We start from the raw sequence: 12271 nt of genomic DNA on the forward strand, positions 1-12271 counted from the left end.
TGCCAACATGTACCAGTTTACAAGTGGGAAGGGAGGAGCATAATGAGGACTCATACGTGTGCTGCTGTTAAACGTTCTCCAATCAGCTGGCTGGGGGGCGGTACTGTGATGCTCACAGGCAGAGAGGGGAAAGCTGTGCTGTATAAATGGGTTATCTGAATCACAGGACTGGTCGGTGATAATACAACATTTTAAGATAAACTACATTTAATTTGTGACTTTGGCCATCTACCTGTAGACCGGCTTTAAAAAGAAACTGTGACCAAGAATTGAACTTCATCCCAATCAGTAGCTGATACCCCCTTTTACATGAGAAATCTATTCCTTTTCACAAACAGATCATCAGGGGGCGCTGTATGGCTGATATTGTGGTGAAACCCCTTCCACAGGAGACTGTGAGGACCATGGTCCTGGCAGTTTCCTGTCTGTGAACTTCAATGCATTGTGGGAAATAGCTGTTCACAGCGGTTTCCAACTACCAAAAAATGCAAGCAGCAGTTACATCATCTACCAGCAGTAAAAATGTCACCATGTGATAAATGTCAGAATGTAAATCAGGGAGAGGAAAGATTGTACAATGGGCAAACACTGACCAAATCATTTATACGTATTTATTGTAAAAATGAAGCACTTTTTTTTTATTACATTATTTTCACTGGAGTTCCTCTTTAAAACAAAACGTGACAGGTGGTTGGATGTGGGGGTTACCTGAGAGCTGAAAGAGACGATGTGCTGGATCTTAATGGGCGCCATCTGTCAGGATTCCCAATCGCTTATCTGTAATGGAAAAGTTGTGTGAAGTAATTTCATATCTGACTTCAGAGATCCATTTTCTGCTTAAAGAGAATCTGTAACGTTAAAACGTCCCCTGGGGGGTACTCACCTCGGATGGGGGAAGCCTCAGGATCCTAATGAGGCTTCCCACGCCGTCTGCCGTCCCTCGGGGGTCTCGCTGTAGCCCTCCGTACAGCGGTGACGTAATATTTACCTTTGCAGGCTCCTGCGCAGGCGCTCTGGCTGCTTTCGCTCCGAAGGAGGCGGAAATACCCGATCTCAGTCGGGTCCGCTCTACTGCGCAGGCGCAAGTCTCCGGCGCCTGCGCAGTAGAGCGGACCCGACTGAGATCGGGTATTTCCGCCTCCTTCGGAGCGAAAGCAGCCACAGCGCCCCCGCTGGAGCCTGCAAAGGTAAATATTGAACAGTCGGCACAGTCGCCGGCTGTTCGGAGGGCTGCAGCGAGACCTCCGTGGGACAGAGGACGGCGTGGGAAGCCTCATTAGGATCCTGAGGCTTCCCCCACCCGAGGTGAGTACCCCCCAGGGGATCTTTTTGTCGTTACAAAGTCTCTTTAAAGAGAATCTGTATTGTTAAAATCGCACAAAAGTAAACATACCAGTGTGTTAGGGGACATCTCCTATTACCCTCTGTCACAATTTCGCCGCTCCTCGCCGCATTAAAAGTGGTTAAAAACAGTTTTAAAAAGTTTGTTTATAAACAAACAAAATGGCCACCAAAACAGGAAGTAGGTTGATGTACAGTATGTCCACACATAGAAAATACATCCATACATAAGCAGGCTGTATACAGCCTTCCTTTTGAATCTCAAGAGATCATTGTGTGTTTCTTTCCCCCTGCAGTTCTCATGCACTGAAGTTTCAGGCTGCTTGTTTTTCTCCTGCAAACAGCTTTGCCCTTGTCTGTAATTCTTCAGTATGTGAAAGCCCAGCCAGCTCAGAGGACGATTTATCCAGCTTGTAAAAGATAAGAGAGAAGAGAGAAGCTGCTCTAATCTAAATAATACACAGGCAGTGTGCATAGAGGGGCTGGAAGGGGGAGTTCATAGCAGAACCACAACACTGAAGAACTTGGCAGCCTTCCAGACACAGGCGACAAGTCTGACAGGGGAAAGATACATTGATTTATTACAGAGATAGTGATAGTAGAAAGTGCTGCAGTAAGCCAGAACACATTTAGCTTTTGGAACTTGTAGGATGATAAAAAACAGGATGCAATTTTTGTTACGGAGTCTCTTTAAAGGGCAAGTTAACCACTTGCCGACCGCACACTCATACTGTGCGGCGGCAAAGTGGTAGCTGGAGGACCAGCGACGCAGATCTGCGTCGCCAGGTGCCTCCCTAATTAATCAGGAAAGGCCGCTCGCACGAGCGGCCGTTTCCTGTTAGATCACGGAGCGGGTCTCCGTGAATAGCCTGCGAGCCGCTGATCGCGGCTCGCAGACTAAATGTAAACGTAGGAGACGTATGTCTCCTTTGTTTACATTGTACGGCGCTGCTGCGCAGCAGCGCCGTAAGGCAGATCGGCAATCCCCGGCCAATCAACGGCCGGGGATCGCCGCCATGTGACAGAGGACATCATGTCACAGGCTGCACAGGACGGATAGCGTCCTGTGCAGCCCCGATTACCGGGGGGGGGGGGGAGCAGGTAGGAGAGGGAGGGGGGAATTTCGCCGCGGAGGGGGGCTTTGAGGTGCCCCCCCCCCCCCCCCCGCAAGATGCCTGCCAGGAGGAGCGATCAGACCCCACCTGCACATCATCCCCATAGGGGGGAAAAAGGGGGGACGATCTGATCGTTCTGCATGTAACATGATCTGTGCTGGGAGCCCACCCAGCACAGACCTGAAAAAGTAGCGCTCGTCCTTAAGTGGGGGGGGGGGGGGGGGGGGGGGTAAAGGCTGGGTCATCAAGTGGTTAAAGAGAACCCGAGGTGGGGATCTTAGAATTAAATCTATACACAGAGGCTGGGTCTGGCTATAGTGCCCAGCCTCTGTTGCTATTTGAATCCCCCTTAAGTCCCCCCTGCGCTCCGCTCTCCCCCATAAATTACAGCTGCGCGGTTGGGCAATGTTTACCACTCACTCACGCCGGTCCCCCCGCCTCCTGCAGACCGCCGGTCCCCGCCCTCGTCCCTTCCCTCCAATCAGCGGCGAGGGAAGGGACGTGGGGGGGACCGGTACTCTGCAGGAGGCGTGGGAGTGGCGTGAGTGACACTAGGGAGGTAAATACAGCTGGCTGCGACACGCTGCGTGTCGGCAGCGCGGCTGTAATTTATGGGCTAGAACAGAGCGCAGGGGGGACTTAGGCGGGATTCAAATAGCAACAGAGGCTGGGCACTATAGACAGACCCAGCCTCTGTGTATAGATTTTATTCTAAGATCCCCACCTTGGGTTCTCTTTAAGTGAGAGGCATACGGAGGCTGCCATATTTATTTCCTTGAAAACAATGCAGAGTGCCTTTAATATTTTTAGTCATAGACCCTGAACAAGCATGCAGCAGATCAGGTGTTTCTGACTGAAGCGTGACTAGATTAGCTGCATGCTTTTTTCAGGTGTGTGATTCAGACACTACTGCAGCCAAAAAGATCAGAAGGACAGCCAGGCAACTGGTATTTCTTAAAAGGAAATAAACATGGCAGCCTCCATATCACTCTCACCTCTGGTTCACTTTAAGGTGGCCATACACTTACAGATGGCCACCATCAGACAGATCCCTGTTAGATCAAATATCTGCCAGGGATCTGTCTGATCTGTGCCACAGACTAGAGACAGATTGTTAATAGATTACAATATGGAATATATTAAATACTAGTTTAAAAACAGGCTCTAGGTCTGTCTCTCACCACCGCCGCATGTCAGTGCGCAAGCACGCACCCGCCCGGCTAACTGGCCCCTCCTCCCATCCAATCGGCTGTCCATGCTGCGCACATGTGCAGTAGCAAAAAGCAAAGACCCAAGACACAGGGACAGGAGTACGCAGGGACAGTTAGGTTTTATTAGGTAGGATGTATTGAACCCCAGTGCAACGTTATTGATCTGCTGCCGTTCTCAGTCCACCGCTGACTGGTATCTTTTGTCTTTTATTGTTTTTGCTGAATAACACATTCATTGAAGTATGCTAGAGCTAATATCTATGAACTATTGACCCCTTTTATCTCTTTCCTGCTCTCAGAAGCCATTTTCTGCTAAGAAAGTGTTTTATGGTTGTAATTCCGTATCAGTCAGGGTTATGCTATAGTCTGACTCAATCCTGACCCAGACAGGAACTGCCACTCACATACCTGATGTATAACTCTTCCAGGCAGAGAAAGAAAAGGAACCCAGCCTAGTTATTTGTGTGCTTGGCAATGTACATACACATGTCTATCTCATCATGTCACATGTCACCTCAGGTATCCTTTAAAGTGCTGTGTACTCTGTAGAAGATGTGGGCACAGTATAAATGCATGCAACAGCATCCTAAGCAACACTTCCTGCACGTTCATAAATGAAGATAAAAATATGCTGGAAATTAAAGGACAACTGAAGAGAAAGGAATATGGAGGCTTCAATATTTATTTCCTTTTAAGCAATGCTAGATGCCTGGCAGTCCTGCTGATCCTCTTCCTCCAATACTATTAGCCATAGCCCCTGAACAAGCATGTAGCAGATCAGGTGTTTCTGACATTATTGTCAGATCTGACAAGACTAGCTGCATGCTTGTCTCTGGTGTTATTCAGACACTACTGCAGCCAAATATACCAGCAGGGCTGCCGGGCAACTTGTATTGTTTAAAAGGAAATAAATATGGCAGCCTCCATATCCCTCTCACTTCAGTTGTCCTTTAACCACTTTACCCCCCGCGGTACGAATTTCTCCGTCCCTTTTCCCCCCCTAAAAAACCAGGGACGGAGAAATCCATACCTCCCGCGCTACCGCCGCTGTCCGCGCTCCAGCCGCTCATTCGCGCGCTCCCGCCGCTCGTGCACGCCGCCGCCCGCCCGGAGATCAATGAATGGGAAAATCCATTCCCGTTCGTTGATCTAAGCCCCTGCAATGATCTGCTGCTTCTATGAGAAACAGCGCGATCATTGTGATTTGCCCAGCCTCGTAGTGCTTCCTGTAAGCGTCCTTCCGGACGCTTACAGGTCGCATGTAAACAAACTCAAATAGTAAAACTACACCCTAAAGCATTTTACATATACAAATACATTGTAATTAAAAAAAAAATACAATAAAAAAAACATAAATAGTTACCTTAGGGACTGAACTTTTTAAATATTTATGTCAGGAGGGTATAACACTATTACTTTATAAACTACGGGCTTGTAATTAGGGATGGATGCAAAACTGAAAAAAATGCACCTTTATTTCCAAATAAAATATTGGCGACAAACATTGTGATAGGGACATAATTTAAACGGTTTTATAACCGGGACAAATGGGCAAATACATTTCATGGGTTTTAATTACAGTAGCATGCATTATGTAAAAACTATAATGGCCGAAAACTGAAAAATAATAATTTTTTCCCACATTTTTTCCTATTGTCCCATTAAAACACATTTAGAATAAAATAATTCTTGGCATAATGTCCCACCTAAAGAAAGCCTAATTGGTGTCGAAAAAAACAAGATATAGTTCATTTCATTGTGATAAGTAATGATAACGTTATAGACGAATGAATGGAAGGAGCGCTGAAAGGTGAAAATTGCTCTGGTGTTCTCAGTGGTGAAGTGGTTAACTGACTTTTCAGGAAATTTCAAGCAACACAAAAGACTTTATATATTCATATGTTCCCATGTGATGTGCAGACATTAGATAGGCCTAGAGCAGTGATGGCTAGCTTCAGCACTCCAGCTGTGGTGGAACTACAAGTCCCAGGAGGCGTTGCAATACTCTGATAGCTCTAAGCATAACTCGGGGAAGCAGAGGCATGATGGGATTTGTAGTTTTTCACAGCTGGAGTGCCAAGGTTAGCTATCACCCCCTAGACTATCCACTCTCCCTGCCTGCTGACCCCCGCACTGGGATGGGGGTGTTATCAGGGTGAAAGACCCGATTTCTACCCCATGTCCTTTGATGTGAGAGATCATGAAAGGGAACCTGAGGTGAGAGGGATATGGAGGCTGCCATATTTATTTCCTTTAAAACAATACCAGTTGCCTGGCTGTCCTGCTGATCTATTTGGCTGCAGTAGTGTGTGAATCACACACCTAAAACAAGCATACAGCTAATCTTGTCATACACCAGTCAGACATATATGTGATCTGCATGCTTGTTCAGGGGCTATGGCTAAAAGTATTAGAGGCAGAGGATCAGCAGGGCTGCCAGGCGATCTGCACTTTAGGTGTACTTTAAGTTGGTGTAGACTGAGCTTGTGTTAGATATGACATCATATATGAGAGACTATGAAAGCAAAATGTCAGCCCTGATTATCTGTGCAATGTGACTGGCTGCAATCCAAAATAAACACATGCACATTGGGTAGTAATATAATTATGGAAAAATTAGAATTGGGGTTGTTGATTGAGGTGCATTTTAGAGTAAGGTTCCGTCTCAGTTATGCGTATCAGATTTTTAGACCTGCCCCGCCTACTAAATCCATCTCCAGTCTGTCAAATGCAGCTAAATGACAGCCAATTCCTGTGCAATCAACTGACATTTTCCCTCCTGCTTGATAGACAGAACTTCAATGCTTAAAGAGAATCTGTATTGTTAAAATCGCACAAAAGTAAACATACCAGTGTGTTAGGGGACATCTCCAATTACCCTCTGTCACAATTTCGCCGCTCCCCGCCGCATTAAAAGTGGTTAAAAACAGTTTTAAAAAGTTTGTTTGTAAACAAACAAAATGGCCACCAAAACAGGAAGTAGGTTGATGTACAGTATGTCCACACATAGAAAATACATCCATACATAAGCAGGCTGTATACAGCCTTCCTTTTGAATCACAAGAGATCATTTGTGTGTCTCTTTCCCCCTGCAGCTCTCATGCACTGAAGTTTCAGGCTGCTCTTTTCTTCCTGCAAACAGCTTTGCCCTTGTCTGTAATTCCTCACTATGTGAAAGCCCAGCCAGCTCAGAGGAGATTTATCCAGCTTGTAAAAGATAAGAGAGAAGCTGCTCTAATCTAAATAACACACAGGCAGTGTGCATAGAGGGGCCTGGAAGGGGGAGTTCATCACAGAACCACAACACTGAAGAACTTGGCAGCCTTCCAGACACAGGCTGACAAGTCTGACAAGAGAGAGATAAGTTGATTTATTACAGATACGGTGATAGTACAAAGTGCTGCAGTAAGCCAGAACACATTAGAATAGCTTTTGGAACTTGTAGGATGATAAAAAACAGGATGCAATTTTTGTTACGGTGTCTCTTTAAGGTGGCCACTAACGATCCAATTTCTAGCGAAAAATCGTTTGAGTGATCAGATAAATCGGATCGGAAGAAAAATTGTTCACTACACCATCTACGAACCAATCTTTGCTTCCTATCCATCACAACCAACTAGTACATCCAAAATTTGGTTTGACCAAAAACTAATCGACGACTATTTTTATAATCATTTGTAATCAATTGTGCCCATCAATGGAGATTATTTATAACCAATCCGATCAAAATTTCTGATCACTCTAACGATTTTTCGCAAGAAATTGGCCAGTTAGTGGCGACCTTTAGCCTTATGGTGGCCACTAATGATCCAATCTTTTCCATCCAATCTTACCATTTCTATGTAATATAAGGGAACTGCCTAACTTATCCATTCAATACATTCACTCAATTTACCCTTATACTACATAGATTTGTTAAAATTGGATAAAAAAAAGGATTGATTGATTAGCGGCCACCTTTACATAGTAACAGTTAAGGTGCCCATACACGGTACAATAAAATCATTCTATTTCACCGTTTATTCGCCCAAAACAATCGAATTGAATGAAAGTTTAAAAGACTTTTTTTTTTTTTTTATCAAGAAAAATAATTGATTTATCCCGGTTTTTCAATAAAAATCCAAATGGACATGTTGGAAAAATCTTTATATTAGATTTAACGGAATAATCAAACAAAATTATCTTATCCAACAAATTGTACCATCTATGGGCACCAGTAGTGTAGTTGGAAAAAGAAACACATCCGTCAATCAAGTTCCACCACCAGGAAAAGAAGAACATAACACCATCCTGAACCCGCACATATCCCAATTGATCCAGGGAGAAGTGAAAAACCTTACAAGGCCTGGGGCCAATTAGCCTTAAAAGGGAAAATTTCCTTCCCGACTCCAGATGGCAGTCAGATAAAGGCTACTGAAGTACTCCGGTCTCCAAGTACTTCCCGAAGACAAGCGGCTCCATAATGTCTGCACTTGCGTGTGCGCAGTACGGATACCCTCATCTTTGGAAGTACTTAGACACAAAGATGCAGCCGGCAGGAGACTTGTATGGGGGCCGGGCTGTGGAACGAGAGGACGCAGGGAGGAACGGGGAGGTTCTAAGAGCAGCAAGGTGGCATAGTGGTTAGCGCTCTTGCCTTGCATCGCGGGGTCCCCGGTTCAAATCCCAGCCAGGTCAACATCTGCAAGGAGTTTGTATGTTCTCCCCGTGTCTGCGTTGGTTTCCTTCGGGCACACAGGTTTCCTCCCACACCCCAAAAACACACAGTTAAGTTAATTGGCTTCCCCCTAAATTGGCCCTAGACTATGATACATGCACTACACGATACATACATAGGCATATGACTATGGTAGGATTAGAGTGTGAGCCCCTCTGAGGACAGTCAGTGACATGACTATGTACTCTGTACAGTGCTGCAGAAGATGTTGGTGCTGTATAAATACTAGATAATAAATAATAATTATAAGAGCCTTCCCTTGTCTTAGGCGAGTGTCTAACTTTTTTGTTTTAGGACCGTACAATTCACCATGAATACAGGAGATCAAATCTTTGTAAAAGTTGACAAAACAAGAGAAGCATTTGCAGACACAGATAGACGGTATGTTGGCCATACAGTAAATTACTTGCACATTTTATAGTTTTTGATGGACATTTCACATTTCAGTAATTTTGTTGTTTATTCATTACCGGTACAAGTAGGATGTAACTTACTGTTTTACAAAGACTCATTTAAGTCAATAAAGCTCAATTTTCACGGTATGGTAATTCAAAACGTTTACATTTATTAAAGAGACTTTGAAGTCTCGTTTTTTTTACCTGCTTTTCTCATATAATCCTGTTCAGCATGATTGCCCCACTTGAATCGCCGCGGCAGATGGGTGATTTATTACAGTAAAATAGCCCTGCAAAGCTCCGGGGCTCGCAGAGCTTTACTTCCTGGTAGAGGCAGAGCTTTGCTCTGTAGCTTAGCCTCCTCTGCAGTCAATCTCTGCTGATCGCTACCTCTCCCCGCCCCTCTCAGTATTCTTTCACTGAGAGAGGAGGGGAGGAGACGGAGATCCGCAGAGATTGATTGCGGAGAGGCTGAGCTGCAGTGCAAAGCTCTGCCTCTCCAGGGCAGCACAATCTGCGACCTGTAAAGTCGTGGAACTTTGCAGGTCTATACACTGTAATAAATCACCCATCTGCTGCAGAGATGCTGCGATTCAAGGGGAGCATTAATGCTGAAGAGGATTATATGAGAAAAGCAGTTAAAAAAATAGACTTCAGAGTCTCTTTAAAGAAAACCTGTATTGAGAAAAACCTCCCCTGGTGGGTACTCACCTGGGGTGGGGGAAGCCTCCGGATCCTATTGAGGCTTCCCCCGTCCTCCTCGGTCCCGCGGCGGCGGAGATAAAGCTCCCCGAACAGCGGGGATGTAAATTGTCACGGACGATTGCGGGGACGCAGGCGCGTCCTGTAACCGCCCGTGAAGAAAAGCGATCGCACTCGATTCTCTGCGTCGATTGCGCTTCAAATCGATAGAATCTGGATTTATTGTGTAGGAGGTCTGCAGTCCCTTCTTAGCAGAGGAATAGCATCACCTTAACTGCAGGATGGCTCTTTTGATATGCTAATGAGCCTGGGCCCAGAGAGTCCCTGGCTTCAAGCTGTGCTGATGGCCCATCCATCAGGTATAAGGTGACAAACACCATGACAGAACCAAATTTAGAGTGAGGGAACTCAGACACTCCGACTCCTTTTCCCAGCAGGGAGCCGACATGTGGCTTGCTGCTGCCAACTTCAAAGAACCTTTGCCTGGGAATGACCTGGTATAAATCCCAGGGGTCTCTCATATTCCATAAATGGCTATATGTATCATATTTTCTGTGTTGCCAGGCTGGCAGACCCTCCAAACTAACAGAGCAGGTAGGGCCCTGCCTGGCGTTGGGTCTGAGAACATTTCAGAACCTTCTGAGGTAAAGACTGCCCGTTAGGCAGTCCAACAGTGCCCTAATGGTACCACAGGGGTCCCACCCCTCATGTTTGGTATCAGACTGCTGGGTACATCGAGGCAGATCTGAAAATATTAGTAAATCTGCCCTGACCTGTACGGTTCTGTGAGATAGAGCCCATATATGGTTAAGGTATGATTTCTGGTCTCCAGGACAAGGGCAGGACTCATCTCATGTTCTAAGGGGGTGTGTGGGCCCGCCCTCACTTCCTCCTACTGAATCAGGGGCATAAGAATGGGAGAGGAGCCAAAACTCAGAGTCCTCCACACTGAACCATCTTGCACTCATCAGATGCCAGCTTGAGGATATGCTGGTATCCACCTGGTCTGAACTCTGGACTTTGAAACCAAGGACTTTATGATTCTTCCCACAATAAGGACATCTTTCCAGGAACTAAGTAATTTTCTCCCTTCTTTTATTTTTCATACTGGCTATTGCTGTTTTAATAATTGTTGATTTTCATAATTGTCTGTATATATTAATTATTTATATTGCGTGAATAAACGACTTTCCCCAAGTCATTCACTGTTTCGCTACCCTGCTTATCAGCACACACAGAAATGATCCCGGGTCTCTGAAGATACGCTACTGTTTGTTTGTTGTTGGCTAGACAGAATATCGTGTGTTTAACCGTTTTATTCGCAGGATTAGTCAGTCAGTTAGTGGGCCCCACGGTCCCATAGTAACCGCGGTGGTGGCAGTTTACTCTGAACCAGTAGGTGACGTTGTAATCACCCGTGTCTCACAGGCTCCCTTCTGAGTTGTCTGCGGCTAATTCTTAACGGTTCCTGCGCATTGACTGCGACCAGAGTTCGCACGATCTGTGCGCTGGCACCGTTTAGAAGGCTAAGTGCGGTCAGCCACTGAGGGCTCCTGTGACAGTGTTAGGCAGCGGTTGGGACCTGTGTTGTGCTGAAAGTATCTGCGATAGCGCTAGCGCTATCGAGAAACGAACTAATTCGTTGGTGTAGCTGGAAGGCAATATATTTTTTATATATACAGAGAGACTGTGTAGCCAGTACCCCTCCCCAAAGTTTTATTTTATTTGGCATGGAAATGTCCGGGAACTACCAGAACATGTGCCTAGCAGACCTGGAAAATCTTTGCGAAGAGAGGGGCATTGGGATCCTCCGCAAGACAAAACGGGACCTGATAGCAGACTTGTCCAGATGGGATGCCCAGCAACTGCGGGAGCCGGGAGTGTCCGCTGAGGTGGATACCAGCCCATCTGACAATCAAGGGGAACCAGAGGCTGAAGATCTTAGGCGTACAGAGGTTGAGCATCCTGCGGGCCCTGTTGCAACAGTTACGCCAGAGACTGTCAGTGTGGACCCCAATCCCAGAATTTCTGAAAGTACTCGCCTGGAACCGGCCAGTACTGGACTGTCCGTTTGTACTGATCCGCTAATGCAGCAGGCATTACAAAAGCTGATGGACACTGACCTGGACAAGTACCTGCAGTACATGCGTGAGGAGCGCCAATCTGCGGAACGCAATGCTGCTGCTGCTGCAGAACGCCACGCAGAGAGGGAGGCCGCTGCTGCAGAACGCCACGCGGAGAGGGATGCCGCTGAGCGAGAACGGGAGCGCCAACGACAGCATGAGCTAAACATGGCAAAAGTGCAACAGGCCAGCCGGAGTTCACCGCCCAGTCTCCCTGCTGAAGGAGCTGCACCACCCGTAAGTGCAAAGTTTAAATTTGCTAATATTGAAAAAGACACAGACATTGACTTGTTTTTGCGGTCTTTTGAAAAAGCATGCCGTCAGTATCGTCTGTCCCAAGACCAGTGGGCCAGACATCTGACACCTTTGCTGCGCTACAAAGCGCTTGATGCCTTCGCAGAATTGCCTGCGGAGAAGGATAATGATTATGCTGCTATAAAAGACGCTATCATTACTAAGTACCAGCTGACGCCAGAAGCCTATCGCAAAAAGTTCAGGGCCTGGCAGAAAAAGTCTTCTGATTCGTACCGAGATGTGGTCAGCAGCTTGCTCACCACACTCCGTCAGTGGACTCTAGGCCTCACCAAAGGGTCTTATGGCGTCCTGGAGGACTTGATAGTCCTCGAGCAATTTCTGAACATTTGCCCTGCTGATGTACGACAATTTG

At 46.3% G+C, this 12271-nt stretch overlaps 1 protein-coding gene across 2 annotated transcripts in view; it reads right to left on the reverse strand.

The window, feature by feature from the left end:
* XNDC1N (XRCC1 N-terminal domain containing 1, N-terminal like) overlaps positions 1-12271 on the reverse strand; it is a 44861-nt gene that overhangs the window by 22107 nt on the left and 10483 nt on the right. For both annotated transcript variants that reach the window (XM_068266537.1, XM_068266536.1), the window contains exon 2: positions 709-777. In XM_068266537.1, coding sequence (XP_068122638.1) covers positions 709-753 — 45 coding nt within the window. In that variant the 5' untranslated portion in view covers positions 754-777. The remainder of the gene's footprint in view (positions 1-708; positions 778-12271) is intronic.

The sequence above is a fragment of the Hyperolius riggenbachi genome, chromosome 2 (assembly GCF_040937935.1).
Source record: "Hyperolius riggenbachi isolate aHypRig1 chromosome 2, aHypRig1.pri, whole genome shotgun sequence".
In the NCBI taxonomy this organism is placed as follows: Eukaryota; Metazoa; Chordata; class Amphibia; order Anura; family Hyperoliidae; genus Hyperolius; species Hyperolius riggenbachi.